Genomic DNA, 27,726 nt, shown 5'->3' with positions numbered 1-27,726 from the left:
CTCCAACTAAAGAAAAATGATTTACCGAGTAATTTTCACACACACAAAAATAATACTGTATATTCTTCCTTACTATAAACACCAACCTCTAAATTGTGCAAATGTACATGCATGTGGTAATCAGTTTCCCTATAGGGATGGAGTGTATTTTTTATTTCAAAACAAAGATATTAAAGAAAGAGAAGGAGGACGAGGAAAAAAACATTATTTTGTCGAAGCAGCCATATGAACATTTAAATGCTTCTTTTTCGAGCTAAACAAAGCAAATGAGTCATCGTGGTGGGCAGACCATTACAGCTACAGCTACCAACCATTATCCTCATTTTACTCACTTGCCCTATGCCACACATCACGAGACACTTGAAAAATCTGCCTCTCTCTTATTCCCTTCCTAAGAGCAAAACAAACCAACATATGGAAAGACCCAAGGCTGTAGAGTCACTGGGTTTAGAAAACCTGCCTCCTATGAAAGGCTGGGGAGGGGAGAAAATGTAAAAAAAAAAAAAATCCATCCTCAAAACAATGACAGCAAGGAAAAAGCTTCTTCTTCAAAGAGAGGGATTAGGGCAGCTGCCAATACACAGGGTGTGTGCATTTGCCATTGCACGTTTGAATCAATACGTGTCAAATTCCGCTTGAAACACAATTAGCCCGTGCTTAAAGAAAAAGACGAAAAATACACACAGAGAAGATTAAAGACAAGCCCAATGTTGCTCTCGAAAGCTTTCGCATTCAACACATACACAGCCTTTCAGACGCATGACAGCTTGTTATGTGCTGCTCCAGTCGGAGAAAGCAAACAGAGAGGGAAGCATGCATTTGTATGAATTTACAAGTGCTGTCTTAATGTGTCAACCGAGCTTATCCCTTTGTACTGTGTTGGTTCCTCGAGATATCAAGCTACAACTGAGATGCTAAGCGCAGCTCGCTAACAACCCGCTTTGACGGGCTTGACCCTCCCCCACACATATTTTGTGATCAAAAGGGGGGAGGGCAGGTTATGCTATAGATTGATGGTAGTTTAAGATCCATCTGTGCACAGCAAATAATGTTTATCTCAAAGCTGAATGCATCAGATTCTCAAATTGATGGGACAAACTTGTATACTTAAAGCAGACAAAAAAATCAATTTAAAAAGCATTTTTCGATTGCGAGCAGATTGTAGACTTTGAAAACTTGAGTTGTTTGTCTGAGTTGGATATAAAGTTGGTATGTTGTGTAATACAGACAGCTTGAGCTGTTATTGATCCCTGCTTTTTGTTTTTGTTTTTCGTTTTGCAGAAGTTAAAGCTCAATGCAGCATCAATTTGTACGAGAGAGACATTTTTGTATTAGCTGCTCACTTTCATATGCATGACTTTTTTTTTTTATTTCTGAGTAGAAGCAATTTAACACAATCCAACCCAACAAATTGACATACTGCATTGGAGTCTCACCGTCACATAATGCAGTCTGAGCAGCATTAAAACCACATAAACTAAGTTTTCCATTTAAAAATGCCTATAGACTGAAAAATATGTGTACAATTCAGTCGTCTGCAAAGCTGAAATATGGATTTTAAAAGATCATAAAGATAAAGAATGAACCTGGTTTTCCTTGTGTGAGCAAAATCTGTGTTAGACATTACAAATAGCAACGGATGTAACGGTCCCTGAAGTGTAACAGTTGCAAATGCAACATCAGGTGTGAGCAATTAGTCTTGGCATCGGTCCAGCACAAGGAAGTGTCTCGTCTCACATGCGTTATCTGTGCTAAGGGACCAGTAGAGCATTACCATGTGGGGAGCATGGCTGTGTGACTGGACTGTGTGAGAGGAGAGCCCTCTTACTCCCATGTAATCAGCTGAACTGAGTGGGTTCAGAGAAGGATCTGTGCAGCTGTGCTTTATTACAGACACAATGAGTCCCAGATTAGGGGAACTGGAAGGAGGGAGGGAATAGAGGATCATGAGGGAGGCGGAGGAGGCGGGAGGGGGGTGAAAATGACTCCAAACACATCTGTCCTCAGTTTGTCTGCAGCTATAACACCAAACCACAAGCATGGCCATGTACAAATCTGTCTCCGCTTGGAAAGGCCGCCTGCGGAAATGTTTCAGACCTTGGGGTTTTTAACGCGAGGACTCGTGGGAATAGTCTGTCGCCTGGTGGTGATAGCAATGTTCGTCAGGGTCACACGAACATCGACGGTGGTGGCATGAACAAGCAGGTGGCACAAACATGTGAATCAATGTGGACAGCTTCTGGTGCTGTCGGGTAGTCTCAAGGAAACAATCAGTGTTATAGTGAATGACATGTGCTGTTTTCCTGCTGTTTTCCTTTTGTGTCTTTGCTTTAAAATGTCAAAATAAGAGCCTGATCTGTCTTAAAGCAGTGTAATTGTTGTCCAATTATACAGTGCTTTCAGGGCAGGCCTGGCAGTCAGTTTACAGAAACGCAAGCGATCATAGAGCCTCCACCTGAGTCACCCTATCCGACACAGAGAGAGACACACAGATGAGAGGGAGAGAAGTAAGATGCTATGTTTGGTTGGGGCTGCCCTATCATTCTGCCTCAGTGGAACCTCTCAGGCAAACAAAAAATGCAGGTTCACAGCGTGTTATGCCAACAGAGGCAATATTCACCAGGAAGACATCCCACTACCATTAGGGCTTACTGGAAAGCCTCTCTAACCCCCTTAGAACAGCTTACGCATAAGGAGTGATTAAACATCAAACCACACTGTTGCACCCTAATCCACCACCCAGTTCCTGACGTGCCTCCTTGTTTGTCTTGCTGTCTTCTTTCGCATATACATAGGCAGACGCAAGCTGATATCCCCACACTATTTAGAAGTAATCCCAAAATAAGATTTTGTGTTTGAAAAGTGGCAGTCACACTTAGATTTTCCTTTGTTACAGTTTACTTACTAACAGCTAACTTAATGATGAAATTAAGATCTGGATTGGATGCAAAGCTTTTTCATAACTGAGAAAAGGCAAAAGCTGGGGGGGGGATTTTTAAGTTGGCAACAGGCACATGACACAGGCAGGGTGCAGCGCTGCTTCTTTGTTGGTCAGGCTGGAGTGTTAAATTGTTTCAGGTGGGCTACTATTTTCTTTAAAACTCCTCTGCTCGGCCTGTGGGTATAAGAATAGCAATTCCCTAGACTGGAATTGATCCTATTTTTTAAAGCGCATGAACAGAGCAACAGGAATGATGGGGGCCGCATCACTTGGTCTGTGGCTGGTTTTATTACTTACATGGCTTCTCATCTAAGGCTGTTCTCTCCACTTATCTACATGCCTCTGAATTACTGCAGTGGGCACAAGAATATGTTTTTTTTTCACTAGTTTAATCTCATTACTTTCATTGGCTGATAAAACCCTGTGCAAAAAGTGAGCTTATTATTTATTGCTTTCAACAAAGTCTATCTGCACCAGGTGTGTGAGCATGCTCAGATGGATGCAGAGATTCAAACAAGCAGTCCGGGGGTGATAATAATAATAACGACCTTTTATTTTTTGTTCATATCTTCTGTGGTCTGGTATGGCACAGCTGCTTAATAACCAATATGATGTCCTCTGCTACTCTATTTCCTCTAGGACCACACCGGACAGATCCAGCAATATAAATGGACATTCAAGATGTACGGCCTAATAACTCACATTATATGAATTCAATAACACATGTCTATAGCCCTGCATGGTTGTTGATGGGAGCAGTAAAACAAACTTTAATATCCCAGTGTGTTAGAAGTGTTAATGATCAGCACTGAGAGGTGTTCAGGCTGTAACTCACTGTCCACGGCCACCTCCCTGCCAATGGAGACAGTAATTCTCATGCTAACACTACATGTGAACACTGACCCATAAACAACATCCAATTTTTTACAAGCTTACCAGCTCTCTGACGTCAGTGTTGAACTTGCAGATTCCTCAAACTCACCACACTGTCTGATTCATCGCCCCAATTGTTTTCACATGTAAGCGTGACGCTGTCCACATTTCAAGGTCATTCGTCAACATGTGATTTGGCAATCTGAGGGTAAATAATTAGTTTGCAGAGGTAGGGCTTTAGCAAAGCTGACGAGTGCAGCAAAATATGGCAAACATGGCATGCTATGAGATCACAGACTGCTGGCCAGCTGTGTCTGTTGATGCTGTAGAAACTCTTTCAAGCCCCTTCAACATATGGTTTGAATCAAGTACATCAGAGTCATACTGAGTTTTAAAAACAAGCTAAGGTTCCATGTATTTGCCAATGTTGGATTAATTAAAACACTGAGAAACGCATCATAAAATTTATCTTGACATGTAGAAATGCTGACACTGTACTTAAGCGGCCACATATTTCAAAAGCACAATTCAAGAAGAGAAAAAAAATACTTGGCTGACTGTTTCACTGAAATCCCGCAACTGTTTTAAATTAAAATCTAAACAGCGTTTAAAGTGAGGTTCACTGTAACTACACGGTCCCATGCATTTAAAATCAAGGACTTGACTGTATAATGTGGTGCTGACGTACCTTGGCAAATTCTTACACCTCTAAAAATACTGTTTAGGTGGGAAATATTCAAGAAATCCAAGTACTTTAAATTAAATACAGCTACCGCAGCCCATTTTCATCTCTCTCCACCAGAACTCCCCTCCGCCTCTTGCACATGTTCAGATGTAGACATACATTAACCACCAGCTACTGAAGAACTGAACTGCATCTTTAGTTTATTGAGTTTGTAGGCCATCCCTTCTTCAACTGCATTATCCTGTTACCAAGGAAATCACTACACTACGCAGAATCAACATAAAAGCAGAGAAAAGGTGTGGGGGAAAGAGACAAAGACAATAGTGAAGACTGAGAGCCATTAAGTCCAGCTGTGCAACTTTTGTTAGTAAAGTGTCAAACAGGGTGCTGTTATATTCATTAACCCTGCAGGGGAAGGCTGTTTTCCTGTCTCCGGTAGGAGCAAACACAGCAAAATGGTGTTTAATTGTTAACTTGTTTTCTTAGGTGCATGTTAAAAAGTTGTTGATTGGAGACCGGAGTCTGTTTGACCAAAACATAGAGCGAATACTGAACACAGGCTCAGCCCACATTTAATCCAAATCAGTCATGTGGTACTTTAGCAGTACTGGGGTTGGCTATGACCTCAGAACTCTTCTAAACCATGTACAACACCTGTCCGCTTATGTGTTATACCTATTCACATCAGTTAAAATGGTCGAGGTTTGCAGATAATCTGTTGTGACTTGGGATGTGTGATATAGATTTAACCAATAATTGCCTGCTTCTCGAGTCCAATACCAATAACATAACCTATCGTTTTACCTTCTCTATTTTGAGAAGAAGTTAATAACCTGTATTTTGCACCCCAGGGGTGAGACAGGCTAAAATGGAGTAGACAAAGATGGATGAGCTCTAACAAGATTAGTTATTTGTTTGATTAGTTTGGTCAGCAGAATTGCACAAAAACTGCCAAACAGCAATGCAAACAAGGGACGGATGCAGGGATTTTTTCTCACTTTCTTTAACATTGTGAGATAGGGCATCTTTCAAAATTTCTTCTTAAAATAAAATGCATGTATCTTGCTGAAACTATTTACGTGGCTGGTATGTATGAGTGAGTACAATTTTATGCAGATCCTAGATTTGGTTAAATAAAATATGGTAAAGCTGAGTGATACCTGAGGCCTTGGCGGAGACCAGAGTATACATTTCTCATTGTCAGGCTGATGATGTATCAGTCCGATATATATCGTGCATCTGTAGCTCAGTTTAACATTTAGAAGAACTAAAAAATAGAAGTCATCACCACTATAAGCCTATAATGCAATAAGTCTGTAGTAAGTAGAGGCTTAATATATTAAGCATGTTGCAACAGTATAGTTGCATGATCATGAATCAGTATAGCACCCGTTTAACCCAAAGCAGGCCGAACCCAGCATATGAACCCAGGTCAGAAAACTCACATTGACCCCATTCACGCTGATGACAACCTGTATTTTTCTGGATTGCTTCGCTGGTGTGAAATTTTAAATTTCTATGACCAGAAATAGGCAGTTGATATACTCGGATACAGTCTGGGAAAGGGCGTTGTCCATGAACCTCAGCGTGTTGCTCCATCTTGTGTTACACATCACCCCCCGTCCTTTGTGCAGAGGGACAATAACAGCGTTTGGGAGGGGGGGCGGGCAGGGCTGATGGGGGGATCTGGTTGCCTTCCCAACCACTGCCATAACAACATATGGAGGAAGCTCAGTTACATGACAACAGGTCCATCTTCCTATAATTCTCTCTATGCTGTTTAGACGCCTCAGGCCACTGACTGTTAAGCAGTAAACACAAACACACATACAGCAGAGAGAAGGCGGTAGCATAGGAGAGACACAACAGAAATTGCGCATGTTTACAAAGACATGTTATCCACTTTAAGACAAGTGTCGCATTGGCTTCAATCAAACTCACAGAAATGAACACACACATACACAAAAGAAACTGTGTGTGTGTGCAGGAAAACAATTGTATCATCCCTCACTTTTGTACACTCATTTACATATTGTGGGCGTAAGGGGGTCAAAGATCATCCCCATCGCAAATCCCTTTGAGTGAGGACTCACAATGGGCAGGAGCTGAATGCTTTTAGCCTAGCGGCAAAGGGGAGAGCAGCTCCTCCCTTGGTGCTTCGTTCCTCCATCCCTATACCCGAACCTCTGCTACACCCCCTTATTCACCAAGTTTATCGTTTGAAAAGAATCTGCACTGTAACCTGAAGCAGTCTCCGTATCAGTTTTCAAATGAGAGTAAGACGAGCTGTGAAAAAGAGGAGAGGAAACAGAATAAGGCAGAAAAAAACATTATTAACAAAGAGAAAAGGGTGGGGTAAAAGCTGAACTCGACTGTGTTATTGTGTCCCGGTCCATGGCAGAAACTGTGGGGCTTCTTTCAGTTGTCACACTAAAAGACCCATCCGTCAGAGACAGAGCTCAGTGTAGTCCCCCAAGACTGGCAAAAGAAGGGGACACTTTCCACTGTGCTGGCCAACACTCTTAAACCCAGCTAGTGTAAATAAGATTTCCATTGGCGCTCATTATGACCAGCATACAAACAAGGCCATAACATTCCAGAGGAAAGACAACAATGAAATTAAAGACATGGTGGTGAGAGGATTTTTGCACACTCACCACACGTAGCTAAGCAGAGTTTACTACTTTTTACCCTGAACAGCATCCAGTGTGTACATCATCTAAAAATATGTAGTTCACGTAAAGTTCATGCAGCATTAATAGGAGAGCATGGCATTATGAGGGCATTAAATCAGATCCCTTTCTTGAAAACTACAGTTGTTGTTTTCCAGTCGGAACTTGGGCCTCAAAGAAGGCTACTGTGCCGGAAGCCTTAATGATTTAATATGCAGGCTTCTGTAAAAATAACAACAGATATCTTAAAGAGTCTGCAGCTGGGATGCTAGCAGATATTGTGTTGCATTCTGAGCTGGGAGGCTCGCGTAGGACGAGGATAACATGACAGCTGTAGCGACCCGGGGTACCAGGAAGACCTGGAAGCACAAACATTTGCCTTTCTGCCTCACTGGAATCCACATTAGGAGGTCATCGGCATTACAGCAACCCCCCCAGACGTGACCCGGTGGCAGCTGTGCATGGGAGTTTACAGCCCAAACACAAACAAGAGATAGGATGTTCAAGAGGGAAGGGTGCTGCCATGCATGTACAGTATGACACTGGCGTATATCCCTGACAGTGTGCCTGGAGTCAATTAAATTACCATTTTATGACAGCGACTGCACATTAATGTATTACAATGCAAGACGTAGGACTGGGCAATAAATCTCCAGTCAATTATATTGTTAGTGTGATCAGAGAGACTATATACAGTCTGATATTGTTATCTGTGATACGGCATAAGCATTACAGTTAAGTGATGTAATTTTCTAAACTTACCAGACTGTTCCAGAGTCCAACACCAACTTGATTATGGGAGCCGATGATGATATTATTAAGTAAAAAAATTCGATATTGATATATTGGCTGATAAACACACATTTTTTGCAATGTCCCTCAAATGTGGTTATAACACTTGTGTATAGATATGTATATAGAGGCAGGATATTTCACAGTTAAACAATAAACTTCATCTTAAATGATACTAATGTACTGAAACAGTAAGCTTACTTTTTTTTTGCATCATTATCTCTAAAAAAAAGATTTTTCATATAGGCACATACGCACATACTAGGCAACAGTTCTACTTATCCATTGATCTATGGATTATTGTTATCATGATATGAGACTATATCTTCTTGGATTTTTGATATTGTTATATTGTGATAAACTGATGTAATTTTCTGAACTTCCCAGACTGTTCGACTTGTTCTGATACTTGCCTTTACTCACTTTGTCATTATATCAGCATTCCTGATGATTGTTTATCACCAGTGGAAAGTACCAGTGGTCATTAAAATATCGAGATATACTGAGTATTGCCACAGTATCGATAAGGGTATTTGGTCCAAAATATTGTGGAATTTGATTTGGCAGTGCTTTTGAAGAGATTTCAAAATTTCGACCTATATTGCGAGTCACAATAGAGCCTAAAAATATCCCAATATTATTTTGGGGCCATATCACCCAGCCCAAGCATGAGGGGATACGGATGAGTGATGAGGCGAGTGGTAACATGAGAAGCCCCATTTGCATCATAAATCAATCAGAATAACATCACCAGGGTCATGTGATCTTAAACCAAACACTGAAATGTTTGATGTTGTCCTTGCATATGTCCCACTCAATCATGCTAAGGTCTTCTTCTCAAGTAGACCAGTGGGAGCCGAGCTTCTAAGATCAATGTAACATATGGAACAAACCAAACTGAGAGGGAGTGGCGCCCAAGGGTTAGATTTTAACACGGATAGACAGCTGGTGCCGTGAGCAATGACAGCATAGAATTCATATGGAATTCAATTCCCTTTTTTTAACGGCTCTGGAATTGTGGGCAAATTGTGGAGCTTCTCTGGTAAGAACATTAAAGGGTTTTTTTATAGGTCTGCTAGAAGAGAGCAGGTCATTTTAATGAGTGGCAATGTCCAGCCCGTGCTCCTCCTCACTTTAACTGCCTCAAAGCCCACGTTGGACCCCTCAGCCACATCAGGGACATCTGGCCCCGACATCTACAAACATGGCCCTTAATGGGCAATTACAAAGTCCAGGGGCCTGGGAATATGCTGCGATTTATAGTTCCAGTGTATCCAAACCCAGAATCTTCTGTCTATCATGGCCACATTAGGTTATATGAGACAGGAGGCCCATCAGACCTAATAAGCCTTATCCTTTCCAGAGGATGGCCATTAAACTCCCCCCCTACCATGCCAACCCAGCCATCAGCTCCCAGTCTAGTAAATTAAACAAATGAATGGCGTCCTCAGTATTACAATTAAAGCATAGAATAACATCAAACTATGAAGCTCATTAAAGCTCGACTCCATCTACACTCGAAGCCTAGCCCGGGAAAACTCAATTATAAATCATTTATAAGGCAGACATCCACTGTGTGTATTTTGTTTCACCCTTTCAATGTCAGGCTCATATTCAGTCCGACTACATGCCGGCAACTGAAGAAAGCTTGAGGGGGAGGCAGGTTTCCACAGAGCCATTTTAGTTGCCCCTGACAACCCGTGGCTTTTGCCAAGTTGAGCCCTCTTCATTTAAGTTCCCCTCGTCTTCATTTCACTGTTCCTCCCTCTTTTTTCATTTGGGGTCTCCTGCTTTTATTAAGCCCCCTCCCCCTTTCGTTACAAACACACCCGCGTTATCCATGTCAAATCCATTGGAGACAGCCCGGGGAAGTCAATATGGAGCCAATAGATTCTCTGCTTTCACTGTGGAACTCCTGAGGCAGGCAAGGCAAACACAGCTGAAACTATCACGGACAGCTCAAAACAACTGTAACCGTTTTTTGTTTTTTTCTTAATCTAAAGCGAGAATATATTTTTATGGAAAAACAATTCAACTGCTATTTCTTTACACATTCAGTCAAGATTTATCCAGGTATGACAGAGATGTTCCACTAAGCTGTTTTTCTTCCGCGCAATGTAAAAGTAAATGAAAAAATTAAAAAGCCCCCATGCTGAAATGAAAAGCTGGACATGTGAGAGAAAGGAATGAAACTCTTTTCAGAGTGTTGGTAAGCTCACAGCCACAGAAAAGAGGATTTTTGTACAAACACATTAATCTGTGTACTTTATTGAAGTGCTTGAGCAAAGAGAAAATTCAAATGTGAGGCAGACAAAGAACAGAACAATTGGTTGTGAAACACTTTATTCCTCCCGTTGGATGCAAAAATACCGTTCAGAAATTATTCTTAGCAGTGTGTGAAATATCAGCGCAGGAGAGAGCAAAAAAGTACTGTACAAATACACACAGTATCATGCCTTGTTGTCTTTCTGCTGTCTTTTTTGGCAATTAACACCTGCCAACAGCCTTTCACCTCCTGTCCTGAGCCGCAGGTGTGAGAAGACCAATGTGTGACCTGATGAAAGACACACTGCCAGTTTGGTGCCAAACAGTCATTTCCCCTCACTGATAGGCCATTCTTTATTTAGCGTAGCCTAAGGAGGTATGCTTAGCCGTTGCGCAGACCAACACACACCGGCACCGATGCTAAAAATAAACTCTTACCACCAGCACAGTCTACTGGTCACACATTAACCACAGAAATCTAGCTACTCCCTGCCTGATATGATAGCGAGTCTTGAAATTAAACACATCAGACAGAAAACAGGAGAGGGAAATGACGGAACGTGGCATTAAAGTATGAATCACCACCTGTACAGCAACATTTCTCCCACTCTTCCTTCTGCTCACCCAATGGACAGAACTCTAGAAGTGACAGTGAATACTAACAACGCAAGTTAGTGTCTCCTGGGCTTCTGTACAGCAAGCGCGACGCAGAATCATAAATGAGCGACTTTGACAGAAAACACATCGGCTTATAGAAAAAAAAGGAGGTGAAGGATGAGCAGCAGAGGAGGCAATGAATTTAGAGGTTGGGGGATTTTCAATATGACAGGGGGTAGTTATTTGCTGGCAGCAGCAAGCCCTTTACCAACAAAGGGCCTTTCATATTTCCTGTGAACAGAGACAGAGACTCCCATTAATCCCGGAGGGAGGGCTCATCTCAGGCTTCTCCTCCGCACATAAATTACTCTTCTTATGCCCTTCCTCCCATTACTGCTCAGTGTTTACAGCATAAAGAGTAAAGAAAGAAAGTGGAGGAGCCAGCCACACATCTTTAATGTGTTAGGCCACTCTTAAAAACAGTTATGTCGGCGCTAACTCATAACACATGTGCCAACATTTGCTTTGCTCCAAGCCACAGTCAGGAAGCTGTGGCAACCCCACTCTCTGTGTCCCTCCTCTCATTCTGTCTCTCTATGTCTCATTTCTGTCCGTCTTTCTCATATGGGAGGAGTGAAAAAGCTCTGCCCAGCTGTCGCATTTTTGAGCAGATGAAACCCGCTCTGACGGGCAGAGAACATGCCAATCCCCACTTATCCCACACAGAATGGAGTTTAACAGTGGTGCACAGCTGCCTGTGTGCACATGCTTAGACCCCTCGGTGGTCTGGTGGAAGGCATGATAAGCGGCTAAGGAACCATCGTCGCCCCGTGCGGCATGCTGAGAATGGATTTAAAGGAAGTGGAGGACAGAGAAAGACATGGAAATGGAGAGAGAAAGGGGGTGAAGAGGAAAAAACCGTATCCAGTATCTGGGCCGCCTTATTTCAAACAGACACAAATCAATGGTAGTGCAATTGCATTTTCCAAGCGCACTGTAGACGGACCAATAAATGAAGGCCGAGGATCAGAGGATAGTTTGAGGAGAGGCTAGACTCTGCATTGGCTCATTCATACAACACTGTTCCAACTGTGAGCAGGGTCCAACACCTACTGCTGCATTCACGCAAACCATTTAATGCCTGCAACAGCCCTGTTCATAAGGTGCTCAGCATGAGAGCTGTTAGTTTGACTACTATTAAAAGCAACAACAGCAACACTGTTTTCCTGTGAGACTGTACTGATTATACTTGTTCGTGGCGGAAAATGTGGATGAATCATCACATGATGATCTGTCGAACGCATTACTCAGGATATTAGTTTACATAGTTGTGCTTTAGTTCCGAGCCCATGGATTCAACACTATGAATAATTGGTAATGTTCAAGTCTGAAGTCATAAAAATGTGGCACCATTGGTATGCTTGGATGTATTATATCCAGTGCACAATGTCTCAAACACAAAAGTGGATTTCATCGTACTCCATCTTGTACCATCAAATATCTATTACTGAAAAGACACAGATCACAACCAAACATCAACATGTAGGCTCCTGTGGGTCATAAATCTTTTCTCTTTAGATTGTTTTCATGTTTGAGAAAAAACACCAACAAGCACAGCTTCAATTATTCCAATTCAGAGGACAAGATGTGTGACTATCTTTGCAGTCAAAAAGAAAAAATGTAATATACATCATCATAGCTCATGAATAAATATTATCTTTCAATCAACTGTCGGATCTTTCAACAGATTTATAAAAGAACAATGTGTGCCAGTGTTGTCCACTACAGTCATTGCACAGATTAAGCCTCATAAATGCAGAACAAAGCCTCGTATGTGTCTTTTGACCTCAGCTCTTCTCGACAACACATTCTTGCTAGGACAGAGGGGAAACATTCAAACGGGTTCGCCAGAGTTGTTTTTCCGCTATTTATCCAATGAGATCCCCTTTAGAAGACAAGCTGTGTGCGTGTGTGTGTTTGTGTACTGGGGGGTGGGGGAGTTGCTTTAAACAAACACCAAACACTAAAGTAATAATGCCACGTCAACCTGATGGTTTATGTTCTTGGCAAGGCATCCACAGCATACTTTATTCAGGACTGAAGAGGTTCTTTGTTGTTCCTCTAAGTTTATCTATTAGTTGATTTAACTGCAATATCTTTCAAATTTCTAACACATTACTGTCCCTAAAAGGTTTCTCTAGGTTCCAGGAATGAATAATGGCTAATGGCTTATCCTCCATCCATTTTTGACTAAAAATGTCTAATGAATCACTAATGGACTACAGGGGGCAGCCACATTGGCCATACTCAAACTTTCTGATTGACAGCTTTATCAACCACAGACAGTGATTTTAAATTACATCCTACATCAGTGAAAAATAGTATAAACATGTAAAATGGAAGTCATGTCATTTTTCCGTCACTAGCGCCTGTAACCACAGCAACACTTGTGCAGAAATTGTGCCAACACAAGCTTTCTGAAGTGTTTTTTCAGCTTGCCTTGATTGCTCAAACAACCAAAGGTGTGATTTTATCCATCACGTTGTACTAAACCGACAGTGACTTCATGTGCTTTTCCTCCTGACAAATTTAGTGCCTTTAAGGAAAGTGCTGTGTAAAGTGCAGCATTTGGTCCCAGACCACAAAATGGCCCACAATGGGAGCAGCACCAGTGGAAAGGCAGCGCCTGGGTTGAAAATGTGAGGATGTTACATCTCATCTCCGTCTCTATGAGTAACTGCCATCTTGCAGGGAAAAGGGCAGCTCACACCTCAAAAAAGAGGAAGTGCAAAAAAAGGCGAGCTGTACTGTTATGTTTGCCAGCTTCCAGTTGTCCAGTGAGTTTACAGTACATACTGCTTGATTCAAATATATACACCCTTAAATTCAGCTGAAAATGCTTTAATTGTCACCAAAGGTTATGATACTGGAATTTTAAACTTCAGTACAATGCTAGCATAAAAAAGCGATACTTTCAATACCATGGCAAAAAAAAAGAAATAAGATATATTTTCTTTCTTTTTTTTTATAAACAACCTTCACATGGTGCTGGTACAGAAAACGTCACTGAACATATACCAACACATTTGCAAGAATGTTTTTAAAAGCTCCGGTACTTTCGATACTATCAAATGTGGATAACGCATTGTTATTAAAAACCCGATACTGAAAAAGTATTATAGCCTTACATTTACCTTGCTTTTTTCAGTATTTCATGGTCACCCTCAAACTGAACTGTGTGTGAACCTAAGCTTTATATTGACATCCATATTTGGCTCCACTGTGATCATACCCTGACTGCATGTTTCCCCCCATCAGCTGGCACCCACTTGTCCACGGTCCCTGCTCGAGGTAAGCTTTTGCGATACGGAGCTTTTCAGGTTCAAAATAACCCTCCTACTCATACGTACCGCTGTTGCCCACAGGCAGAGATAATGTTTTTTTCTCATTTTGCACACACTGTACATTTTAATAAGTAGTCCACCTGAACACACAAATAAGTCCCCTTAACACACAAGTATGCATCGCATTTACAAACAGCACTTTCATGCATGCAAAATTCCTTTTACCTAATCCTCTGGCTATCTCATTGCAAATAAACAAACACTTGAAATATTCAACAAGCTCCTCTAAATTAATACTGCAGAGGATGGCTGAAGCAGCATCAGTGATTCTGTCTCTTTTCTTGCTCTCTAAATGAGGTTATAGCGAAGCCTACTTGGAATATCTGAGGGGTACGTACGAATGGTACAAATGTACAATATTAAAAATGTCCTTTAAGTTGGACCTCATCGGGGACGTCCTCTAATAACAAAAACACATTCATGGTACAAGTTCTCTGTTTTCATCTATTGCTTATTTCCACAGGGATGTGATTGTGGTCCTATGTACAAACAATGCATCAGGCGGAGATAAGCTTCTCCAGAGTCAATAAAAATGGTTTTAGTTGAACCCCATAAGGGACCGGGTATGATTATAAACACAAGTGGTGGAGCTGGAAAAATAACATCATAGCATGTTGATCCAATATAAATGCATGCCTCCCCTGCCTCCCACCAGGTTTTACAGACTGGGAGCTCTGAGGGAGGACTGGGCTGGAATAACATGCGCTCAATCTTCTCTGTCCACGGCTCTGTTTCTCCGCAGTCCACACAGCATTCTTTGCATGCTTCGTTTTATTCAAATGCTTTTCTGCCTGTTCGGCTTTCCTCCTTTGTCTCACAGCCACAAATGTACAAGTAAATCACAAGCAAAGACCCACAAAGACAAAAAGATTTGTGAGAGAAATAAAACTGCGAAAGTCTTGTCAAGCAGTTTAAATCGCCTTTGCAGAAAAAAACTTTGATTAGGGATTCTGAGTCCACAAAATCCTTCATCTGATAATAATGACCTCAGTTCAAGATGTGCTGCTGTAATGTGTTTTGTGCTCCAAGTGTTAATCCTTCAGGCATTTCACGCACTGCACCCTGATCTCTTCCAGACACATTCAGGGGAGCATTACGATTCTGTGTAAGTCCTGCTGTATGTGCTCTCAATTTCTACTTTGGCAGCAGACAATTGGTCAAACAGTGTAAAAAAAAGAGTAATGATTTAAATAAAAAGGGAAAAACTGGAGGATAAAGTTGCCCCGTAGGTTTGATTCAAAGCCGAGCTCTTTAATAAGCCCAATTCATTTTCCTCCTGGATCTGGCTCCCTCTATCACTAGTGACAGGCGTGAAAGGTCAATAACCTTGGCTCATACCCCTCATATGGTTAGCAATGCCATAAATTAATGGTTGAGGCCCGTTATTCCAAACTCTTCAAGTCAGCCGAAGGAAGCTTATCTTCTACAAAGGTCACAGTGCTTAGAACACTTAGTGAGAGAGTGAAGGGCTGACACAGGACCTATATAAGATTGAATGTATTGCACTCTGGTGGAATCAGATGGACGGTAGGTGGGATGCTGGTAAGCTTTTGAAAACCTCTGTTACTGTTGTCAATCTTACAGTGTCCACTGTGTTATTATGAGATGAAACATAAAACTCATTAGATGGGGCTTTGGCATTCCTGTCAGTTTACATAATTTTGTTATGGTTTTATTCATCACTATCCTTGATATTTACACTGAATCAAATAGCTCTCAGGAATGAGGGAAGTGGACACTTAATTTGCTTTATTTATTATGGTTAAGAAAATAGGAACACCTCTGCACTGTAATGTAGCCCTGCAAAAAGTTTTACCTTGAAAGTTTTTGTTGAGACTACTTTTCTCCTCTAAACACCAGGAGATTAGACCCTCTAGGCATCAGGGATTTTCTGGTAGTTTTTACGGCCTTGACAGCTTCATCACATTAGACAAACTTGTGGTGTTCCCTTCCAATACTGCAACCAAGACTGTGTTTGCAATGTGCTTTTGACAGTCTCCCTCATCTTCTAATCTCAAAGTTTTCAAAGGAATTTGACCATATTTTGTTAAGTCAGAACTGGATTTGATTGAATAAATGTACTTCCTCTTCTTTTCTCTTCTCCCAATTTGCAATTTAGGCAGAAATTTAGCAGTGTTTGGATTAATGCAACTGATCTCCTGCTAATCCAAACACAGCAAAATCATTGTCAAGTGCGAATGAGATTTCAGTTATGAATGTAAATATTGATTTTAATACAATTAATCATGCAGCTCTAATGGACAGCGGCTGCCAGCTCACAACCTCACACAAGCACACTCTACCTGCCAAGAATAAAATGGCAGAAGGCCAAAAAAAGAAGAAACTAGTGAAGAAATTTAAACGATAAGGAAGGTTAAGAGACCAAGATATTTTATTTGGGACTTGGATAAAACTATAGATTTAAAAAATGTGATTATCTGACTAACATTTGTCAGAGTACGAGAAGCAGAACTCCACTGGGATGGCCGTGCTGCTCTAACTTTTGATTGATTTATTTTAAAAAATGTTTGCTAAGATGTAAGTTACAAGAGCTGAAAAGTATAACGATTTAAAAAGTTTGTGATGGAGTCTTGCTGACAGTTGCTCAGACACTGTTCATAATCTCTTGATTTAGTGCAACTTGATTAATGAACGCAGCCACTTCTACCAACTGATTTTCATTTCATTTTGCTTACAACTTCAGGCAAGTAATTTACAACAACAGAGATACAAATCAAAAAAACCACTCAAACTGTTATGCAATATGCATTTGTATTAGCTGCCCCATTGGTGCTGATTTTGTCTAACACATAAGGTTATTTTATGCAAGCTAGGTTCAAAATGTTTGGAGAAATTAGCAGATCTTCATCTTGTAGCAGCAGTTATACCCTTCAGTGAGACTCTACCCCCCTGCAGCCCCTGTCCTGCTGAGCAGGCAGTGCTACAGGAAATAAAGTGGCGACATGCTGCACGCTCTTTAATGCCTCGGTAAATATTGACAGACGCAGAGATAATATAAACTCAGACAACGCAGGCCGCAGAGCGATATGTTGCTCACTGCCACAGTGTGCGCTCAAATGGAGGCAAGAAATTGCTGCAGGTCAATCATAATATCCGCGTGGTGATGGCAGACATTGGAGTCAGCAAGGTTTGGTGACAGTAGATCACTTGAGACAACTAATATGGTGGACGACATATGCTTATCTGATGAGCCAACAGTTTGGACAGGGGAGGGGGGATGGGAGGCAATGTTCCCAACCACCAATCCAATCAAGATTAAAGTAACAGATTTATTAACTACAAATAAAAGTAATGATGTTCTTTTTTTTGTAAGACAAGCAAGAAAAAAACAGAAAGAACTCTCAGCCTGCAAGGTCCTGAAATGATGTGATCAATCAGCAGTGAATGCAACTTTACTCATTTCCTGTCTCTTGATGGGCATGAACACACTGAGCACACGTTAGAGTCCAACAGACTTCACAAACTCCACAAAACCTCAGCCATCTATCAAATATATTACCAATACCACTAAAATCCCACATCACACTCATGACTTAAGCCATTGAGCAACCAAGGTCACTCCGAGAAACAAACTCAGTCGGAGAATAAAAGACTAAATGCTACACTACTGTCCTTGCGTTACTCAATTAAGTCACATCAATCATTGTATAGAGCCAAGGGAGCTCCTCCATCTTAAAGCTCACGTGCGGAAGCGGGGGAAGGGAGGAAAAGGGAAGGGAGTGGTGGAGGTGGTGGTGTCTTGGATAAAAGGAGAGTGTCACGGGATACAGGATACGACCTAGCGACTCATCAGAGGCTAGTGTCCAGAGAGGCGCTGGTGCGTTGAAATTGAAGCTGGAACACAATAGTTGGCGTGGCCCGTAGGAGGTAGACGTCTCTTCCCAGGCAGGATATTGGCCTTTGTGAACATGGTTACAGTATCTGGGTCAATTAACGTGTCCCTGCTTCAAATTTCTCTTTTGTTGTCAGAGGAATAATAGTGTGCCAATTCATGTAGCCTCTTGAACACAGCATGGGGTCTGAGTATGCGAGCAATGTGTGTCACTTGCATACAGGAAAAGGCTAAACACGAGGCTAGTACTGTTTCTATTTTCTACATTTGCTCATACTGTCTCATTAATATATTCATTTGAGTATTAGCTTCCCAGTTTGACCCTGCGCACAAAGACGCTGTGTCTGCCTGCCTGCCTGCCTGTCGTTCAGTGATGTATCTACATCCGGGCAGTCAGTGAATGCACTCCTGTCTCAAAGCAAAAAAAACTAAATGTATCTACGTACGAACAAAAGATTTAACTAGAGAGAGAGACAGTAGTGGGGACTGGGAGTGGCCTCCCTTCACATGCCTGCTGATTGAAACATGCTAAGCTGAGGCTCTCTATACTCTCATCTACCTTAACATTATGAGAAAAACAAGCACGGCAGAGAGAAAAACTGAGGGCAAAATCGAACTGTGCTATTGCAAAATAAACAGCTGGGGCAACACTGCAAACAGAGCTTTCTTTGTAGAGACAGGATCTGTGAGAGAGATATGGAGTTGTTTGCTCTGCCAGCCAAAAAAGGCTGTCCCACTGAAGAAAAATGGCACTGAAATCCACAAATCAGTCCCTAGAACAGTAAACAGTCCACTCCATAGTGCTGATGTATTGTCTTCTAGGTGCAAGCTGGCATTTTCTTTTCCACACTGGTTCTAGCATTTCACTTGTGAAAAATAACACTAGCCTAGTTATAAGAAGGCATATATGCAGAAAGTCAGGTCAATACAGCTATTTATATACGGCCTCATTAAATAGCGGGGTCATCTAATGCACTTCCTGGGTGTTCTTCACATTAAATAAAACACATCAGAACTAGTGTGCGCACCACAATTGCTAAGAAAGATCCCAGCTTCCTCTCATGTTAGAACAAACAGGAAATAATTGTTTTAGAAGGAAAAATAAATCTTTTCTCTTTTGACAGTCTTTTAGATGGAAGCACACACATCAATTTTAAAACCTTAGTAATACCGCATCATGGATGGAGGGGCCCAGGTGTGATCTAGAACCAAATAACCTATAAAACCCTTCTAACCTTCACATGACTGTGTGACAGGTGCAGTACAATGAAAAGGTCTGCTGTTCAGATCTGTATTCAATCCCAGTAGATCATGACAAACAATAAAATTTTGATTTAGCAAATCTAGTTACCCGCAACCTTGTGAAAAACAGATGACAGTGTGCATTTAACACTGTCAGATTATACTGCATGACAGTCATATCTTGCACTGAAAGAGGTAGTCTAGGTCAATTGGCCTTTACCAACAGCTCGTTATAGAAGCCTCTTTTACCAGGAGCCGCCTGTACGTTTCTAAAAGCCGTCTGCGTTGAAGAAGCTAATTATATGCCAAGGACAAACCCCCCACACGCTCACACAGGCAAGAGAGAGGGACACCTTAACTACTGCCCAATGTCAGAGCCACACACTGTTAGGTGCCAATATCAAAGGGCAGGGCCTGTAGCTGATAAGAGCGATATGAACAGAGGTGATGAGAAACCATCAGGACAGTGTCAGTCCTACTTTATCTACATTTAGGCACTGTTCAAGTACCTGTCTGACTCCAAATATGTAGAGATTATTTTCAGTCTGCCCTTTGTTCAGATTAAGAACTTGCAGCCTAAAAAAGGTCAGACATAAATAAAATATGCTCTATCCTGCCGTGCCACCCAGTAGGCTCAGAAAGCACACCCACAAATTAGCCACAGATGGGCGCACTAGCTTTAATATGCCAACATTGTTTTTTATTTTTACGATATAGCCTTAGGACTGCAACAGAGCTGTGAGCTTCTGACAAATGGCTACCACTAGCCCTCGACCAACTCTGCTTCCTTGTTATACTGTAGGCGAACCATACACCGCCAAGATTCAATCTGCCGTCACAATATGTGGTGGTTATCTAGGCCGTAGCGCTCCCAGGAAGAAAATAAAGGACAGTGACAGGGAGATGAAAATAAATTTATGCAGGACTGATAACAATAAAGAATAAAACAAATTCATGCCCAACCCGCCAGTGATGCTTTAGCTGGGAATTGGAGCGCAGCCTTCATTACAACATATTGATCAGTGCAAACAAAGACCCTGGATTTATTGATCCACTTCCAGAAAAAAAGAGGGGGTTGGAGGCAATGAACTGCTCTTTCGGACAAACTTACAGTGAAACTGCTGCCTTAGCTTATAAAAATGGAGGACAGCTGGAGTTTGATCCTGCACAAAAAGAAAAAGATGGTCATGGGGTATCTTGATGTCCCACAATGACAAAGAGAATATGTAAAACACACAGCAGGCGCTATACAATTAAAGAGGAGGAGCTTCACATGGTCTCAATTTGCTCTATATTTTTTTCTCATCTGCTGCATGATGGCTTCTCTGTGCTAACGGATCTCAGCTTGAACAGGGATTTGAATAGTAAGAAAGTCATGTCTGGCTATTGAATTATTCAGCATTGGCACAGACATCAATGCGGACCTCATACACCTCAAACATAAAGATCTGAATGGCGGACGCTTCTTTTCTGACACCATGGGCTTCAGCAAAGATTCTGTTCCCGCCGATTTCATCAACCTATACTGAATATTTCAATAAAACAGAGCTATATAAAAACTAAAATTCTGCCATATTCCAGAGACAGTCCCTTACAGTCCTTGAGTGCACCACAAGGGCCATAATCGTTATTTACTGTACATCATGCTGTTGGAGGAAAAATACTAACAAACTTCCTATACAGACTGCGAGGAAACCTGGGGTTTAGAAATTTGTCTTTCTCAACTGATGAACAATCAACATCGTAGGTCAAAAAAACAAGAGGCGGGGGTGTTGTGCATTTGCTGCCTCCCTGGTGACGGGTCAGGACCTCTTTGGCTGGTTTTTCATTCATCTACACCTCACCAGGAAACCCCCACCAGCCTCAACCCCAATCTGTGGTCAGGAAAACGAGTATGTTGCTGAGTACTTCGTCCAGTTTACAGGAGAGGGTCGAGCGGGGTCACGTCTCACCAAACACGGGGGCCCCTTAAACACATCTGAGTGGCCCCAGCTGTACCCAGGGCCATCAGAGTCTTAACAGAGCGCAGAGAACCAGAACAACATAAAAATGGGTTCAGCCGACGCAAAATTCAGGATTTGTGAAAACAATGTTTTTCTTGTAAAAAGGGTGAAATTTTGTTTGTTTAAAAGGTTTGCCTTACACAAACACAGAAAGGAGAGATAATTACACTTGATGATAGATTAAGTGAAAATTCTAAGATATATTTAGAGCCCAAGAGAGCTATCCAGTTCGTGTTCTCATAGCTGACGTTGACATTAATTGCTTCAATCACATTATTAAACTGGTCAACTGTAAATCCCTCCCCCTAACTCATCCCTGGAGCCGCCTCACTGGACCCTCTTGACACGCTCACATTTAAAGCACTTGAACCGAAGCTAAAGCAGACTATATACATAACTTCTCTTTCATCAGCAGAGCTCGCATAATTGTCAAGAAAAAAAAGAATTAAAACACAAGGCTGTGGGGTGGAGGAAAGAAAAATGAAAGCAGAATAGATGGTTGGGGGTAGGGATGGCAGAACAGCAGCATAAGAGACTGTATTAAGCTCAATTAGGCTTTTGGGCTTTTCATTAACCCAGTTTTTAGGGAGGGAAACCTCTGCTGAATAATGCTGCGACTGACTCACTTTGCAACCCTGCTTTAAAGGCCTCATCTGGAGAAAACTGCACAATGTGTGTCAGCTCTCCAAAGCCACCAGAATTCCATTAGACACCCAGGGGCAAACCACCCGCAGCCGCAGCCTACCTGAAATTAAATGCAATTTAGTAAAACAAGTCAGCTTATCAAGAAACTAAACAAGATAAGAAGAAACACTCCGCAAATGTTTAAAGACTCCAGCTGCATTCATCTCGAAGATAGTCTGATAATAAATAACCATGTTTGGTCATTTCTCTCCACTCAGGCCAGAGCAAATATTCCGACGTTAAAAGCAAGGTCATATGGGCCCCAGAGGGTAGACAGTGGGTAACCTCCTAAGCCCTGTGTGGTTTTGCATCTGCAAACAATGAGCGTAACCTCCCTTGAATGGATCATTGGAGAAGAGTTCTTGTAGACGAATAATTGTCCTTCCTGGCGTTTCTCTGTGCTGCTCTGCCAAGCAACTTTGACGTAATGCATTTTAACAAATCTATTGAAAATCAATGGGGCATCACTTGGCCAGCTAACAGTTAAAGTCTAAGTTTACGCCCCCATAATGTGATTAAATCTTACAATCAAATCGCTGTGTTAACTGGTTGGCCACAAATGCCGTCATCAAATCCACAGGATGTCTTCAATTTGGCGCACACAATGTTGTCTGTTTACATGTCAACAACCACCATTTCCAGGTTTTACAGACCTAAGGATGTGTATTCTCTTGATCAGTAACAAAGAACAGACTGCAATTACATGAGACAAGATAGCTAACAGCTCACCCCCGCTGCATCTCTTGAACATGCTGGGGTTGAAAGCAATACAATATGAGCAAAGGACTCATATTACTGACACCTTACAAAATGTAGCGATAGAATTACACAGACATTCAAGCAGATCTACCAACCAATAACTTAACGTGAGGTTACTGGAATTAGCCGACTGGTTTATTTATAGCATGACAAAACCTGTGTTCAGACTTCCAGGTAAAGTTAATAAAATGACTCATCATGATTCACTCAATGCCTTTCTATTATCTCTGGCCTTTCTGGGCTCAATTGGCTAAGTTAATGGAATGCATGGAAACGTAAAGCATTATTCAGCTACATGCAGCTATGGAAACATCAATTTGAAAAGAAGAAAAAAAACTCAGCTTCTGGTCAAAAACAATATCCCAAACAGCATGGTGAAAGCAAAGTTGAAAAACTTGGGGCATACTCTCCACACTGTGGGGGCTTTGTCTTTCAAAACATGCCACAGGAGCTTTTCATTAGAGAATGCAGTTTCATTAACATCATCCCACGCTGCTGAGCCCTGCTGCATTACAATGACACAGGAGTGCCCCTCTCCGTCAAGGAAATCTCCACAGAGCAACAGCTCGCTGGGGGAAGGGAAGGTAGAGAAAAGAGGAGAGGGGGTAGTGCAGGGAGGGGAGGGGGGCAAACAAAAGGGAACCTGATTACCCCCGGTCACGGCTCATCCACGAGCCAACAGAGGGAAATCCATCACCTGCAGGATCAAACGGAAACTTGTGCACAAGGTAAAGCCCAGTGAAAGCTGTACCCACCCATCTAAACACTCTCTTCCTTTTCGCCTTTCTTCTCTCGTCATTGCTACCACCCCACCACCACCACCACCACCTCTCTGACTCACTCCAACGGCAGTGTGCAAGTTTTAGGCACACACTGTGAAATCCAACACAAGTGAGAATGTTTTCTGGTCCAAATGACCTCAAGGCTCTCACCTCTCTAATGGCACACTGGTGATATATTCCAGTTTTTATTACCGTCTGTGGGCCTGCTCACTGCTTCACAGTAGCTGCATCCTCACTTTGCCTATATTAAACTCCATAGAGGCCATATTGGTCATGCCTTCTGCAATATAATGGACTGCTGGGGAAAAAAATCATTATTTCTCACTTTCTTGTTTGCACCAGGTTATATGTTGGAAAAAATACAAACCTAACAAAAGCTGGGTTTCTCACACAAGGACAATTGCTGTGATAAACATTTTGAAAGACATTGCTGTTATTACCGCAATTGAGGGGACAGAATACCATTTAATTCTTGCAGGAACCTTTAGGCATGTGTTGAAAAGTAGCAGAAATCCTTCCTGCATATGGTTTAAATCTGTACTGAAGTGATATTAAATAAAGACAAGACAAATGCAAAATAATGGCAAATAACGGTGGAAACAATTCAATTTACCAGCAGAAGGCATTGAATGTTTAACAGCAAGGCTATTTGCTTGATTAAAGTTGCAAGTATTCAAATCTGTGTGTAATTGATTTTTATTCATTGCAACAAGAAGTGCCCCCAGTGCAATCAACAAAGTTTTCCTATTTCTAATGACAAAGCCAGCTAGTTATTATTCGTCTCAACAAAATACAAATTACAAAAACACTAACTGTTTCGCCGCAATATATGACCAAGCACTTAAGGAACAATCTGCTTATATTTGCGTCTCCTTTGAAGGAAAACAGCATGCACACCAAATGGACAGGAGCTACATAAAACTGAACCACATTTGAGTTGGTTTACAAGACAAACTACACGACTTGCAATACCACACAGCTACACTGAAGCTAATTGTTTAAATATGTCAGGCTTATTCTGATCCACCCTGAAAAGTAACACATGGAGGCAAGCTTGCACAACTGATATGCATGCCGACAAGCGCGCGCGCACACACACACACACACAAACAAACACAGACAAACAAGCATCCAGCACGGAACAGAACGAGAAATATTTCACCACTCACCGTTGAAAAGGGGCTGTCCTTTCTCTGTGATATCTGGCACCACAACCTTGTATACATCTTCAGAGAAGCCAGGCCTGCATGGTGGGGTGCCCCTGCCCTCTGCTGCAATCTGTAATGGTGGGGGGAGGGACAATGAGTCATAAATCAACCTTCAAAAATGCACTCTGTTGCCTCTAAAAACCTCTTGGTCACGTTCTGAAGTCCCCACAGTTGTACAAAAGCATCTGTTGTTTTTATAGCAGGGACCGCAATTAGGATAATGAGGCCAAAAGGGTTAAGCATTAGCCAAAAAGCATGGCTAGGCAAGAACAAGCTCCATTTGTCCCCCTGGAGGGGCCCAGGCACAGGGACGGGTTATGACCAACTCTCTATGTCGGCCCCTCTGATCAACACACTACTCTGGACAAACACTCCACTTTGAAGTACACGGACAAGGGAATAAAAAGTAAATGCCAACGATCCACTTTTTGGATGAATAAACATTGCTGTGAAAATGTCTGTGAGAAGAAAGAAATAACAACCGCTGATTTCTAAAGAAACTGCGAGGCTAGGACTGTGATCAATATTGTGCTTTTTTTTCTTTTTTTTTATTTGCCTCTTTTTGAAAAACTAAAACTGCGCTTTGGGGTGTCAACACAAAAGATTTGGGGAATAAATGGGGATGTTACAAAGAAAAGAAAAATCTGTGAATCACTGGAGCTGGCGTTTCCGCCGAGCCAGAAAGAAAATCACTAACAGTGAGAAATCACAAACAGAGCATAACAGAGGAAAACGCTCTGGTGTCCAGGCATGTCCAAAATATACTCCATCACAGACACACACACACACACACACAACACCCAGCATTGATTCAGCTCCCAGGAACAGGAGGCCTGGCTGGCCCTATTTCTTTGCATGCACTCTCAAAAGAATGTAAAACGAGAGGAGTGCTGCTGAAAAAGAGCATTGTGGGTATCCGTGCCACTTGCCATTCTTAATCAGAGGAATTTAAATGGAAAAATGCTTGCAGACTGGAGGGGAGGAGGAGGAGGAGCAGAGCCTGAATCTAGCACGTTACAGCACCAGGATGTACATTTATAGAAATAAGTGTTAACAAGGGACGCCAGTGCTTCACAACAATTATTTCAGCCGTGAACGTGTGGCTGGCTTATTCTCTCACAGTTTGAAGAAATGAAACCACTTCCACAGAAAACAATCAGTCTTCACAATCTGACAGATTATTCACTGTTACATGTGGTTGAGCGCTGCACATCATATTTTACAGTAAGCTACTTCCAGGCTTTTTTTTTCTTCTTTTTTTTTAAAACCAGAGAGGCAATTAGCACGCAGGGTGGACAGGGACACGCTGCAGTAATCTACATAAATATTAAACCTAAACTAAATATAACCAAGTGAAAAAAAAAACTGGGTTAATGTGGGCCTGCGTCTCCCAACTTTCAGACAATAAAATATTCAGCCATATGAACTCTTAAGCGAGGCTACGTCACTGTATTTTTTTGAATTCTCTCATCTGAAATAATTAACGGTTAAATTCGAACGTCCGCACGCAGTTAGCTAGCATCTCCGGAGAACCGTTAGCCCGTCACCTTAAATGGCGTAACTAGTCTAGCTAGTTGGGAGTCCGTGCTAGACCTACTTTATGGTGAATTTATGCGGCATTCACGCCACTGTTTTTCATGTAAAGTGCCCCCGGGGAAGCCTACCCGACTCGACCCGGCTCGTAACTCAACAAACATCATCTCCACACCGCGACATGTCACCGTAAAAGTGTCCGGTGTAACTCCCGAGCACCCCCCAAAAATTACATTACCTGCAGTCCTACCAAGACCGCCAGCAGGAACAGACCGCTGCCCTCGTGTAGTGAGTACATTTGTACGCCTCGGCTGCTTAATTCCTCCCCTTGTCGGAATCCGTGTACAGAGAAAAAAGAAATAAAGGAGGGAAAAAAAAAAATGTGGAACAAAAAAAAAAAAGAATATCCGTCTGGCTCAAGTGTGGCCGCGGTGAGAAAAAAGGTCCCTCTCTACGACAAAGGCAGGAGCAGCAGCAGGAGCGGTGGCGGCGGCGGCAGCATGTAGCAGCCTCCTCCTCTATCTATCCAGTCAGTACTGAGGGAGAGCGGTGCCTGGTACTGAGGCTGCTGCTGCTCCCTCCCATCCAGTCCGACACAAAAACAAAAAGAGCCCCGGCCACTAGTCTATAAACCGCCCATCTCACTGTCTCTCCCTACTGGTCACACTGCCAATTTCACTGCTGGGACGGAAGCGGGGCTCCCCTCATGTTAACCAGCATCCCAAATGACAAGAGCATTGTAATGTTCACACATGATTATCCTCAGTCACAGTGTGTGGTAGTCAGTGGTGGCCTTATCTTACATTGTGGGGTGTTTATTATTGTGTGTTTCTATTTTTAAGTAGTAGCCTACTCAAATCTTTTGCAAGTATTTACGTCAAAATACAATTAAAGTGACAAAAATACTCATTGCGCTGGGTGGCCCATTTTAAAATGATGTGTTTTATATTGCACTGCTCAAAATTACTCAGGGATATTGGGATATTTGAGTGTTTCAGTTGATTGTTTATTCTGTGACTTATCTTAAGCATCACTTTAATGTTGCAGCAGGCAAAAGTGAGGCTGCTTTATATGCCGCTGGGTAGATTACAGTGATCTATTACAGTAATTCATAATACATCATGATTTATTAGTCGATTAGCACATTTTGTATAAATACTAGAGCCCGATACGCGTTTTTTTTTGGGGGGGGGGCGATGCTGATATTAGGAAGGAAATGTACGTATATTTTTGTAATGATTTCTCAAATGTCACACTTTTGATAAAGATATGTAATGGAGGCAGGATATTTACAGTTAATTATATAGATAATAATTATTAACAATAAGGTTTATTGTTAACATTATTGTCTAAAATGACACCACTGCACTGAAACAGTAAACTTACTGAGTAATTGGTAATTATAAATTATCCCAAGCATCTTTTTAAGCCAA

General features: G+C 41.9%; 1 protein-coding gene across 1 annotated transcript in view; it reads right to left on the bottom strand.

Moving 5' to 3' along the window:
* The window catches only part of cdh2 (cadherin 2, type 1, N-cadherin (neuronal)), a 62,216-nt gene extending 35,321 nt beyond the window's left edge, over positions 1–26,895 (bottom strand). Inside the window, exons 1-2 of the mRNA XM_073491084.1 lie at positions 26,532–26,895; positions 24,722–24,830 (exon numbers count right to left, since the gene is read on the bottom strand). Of these exons, the coding sequence (XP_073347185.1) occupies positions 24,722–24,830; positions 26,532–26,591 (169 nt within the window). The 5' untranslated portion in view covers positions 26,592–26,895. The remainder of the gene's footprint in view (positions 1–24,721; positions 24,831–26,531) is intronic.
* Between the last annotated feature and the right edge of the window lie 831 nt (positions 26,896–27,726).

Source organism: Pagrus major, chromosome 21 (genome assembly GCF_040436345.1).
Source record: "Pagrus major chromosome 21, Pma_NU_1.0".
Classification (NCBI taxonomy): Eukaryota; Metazoa; Chordata; class Actinopteri; order Spariformes; family Sparidae; genus Pagrus; species Pagrus major.
This window is presented reverse-complemented; position numbering and strand designations above follow the sequence as displayed.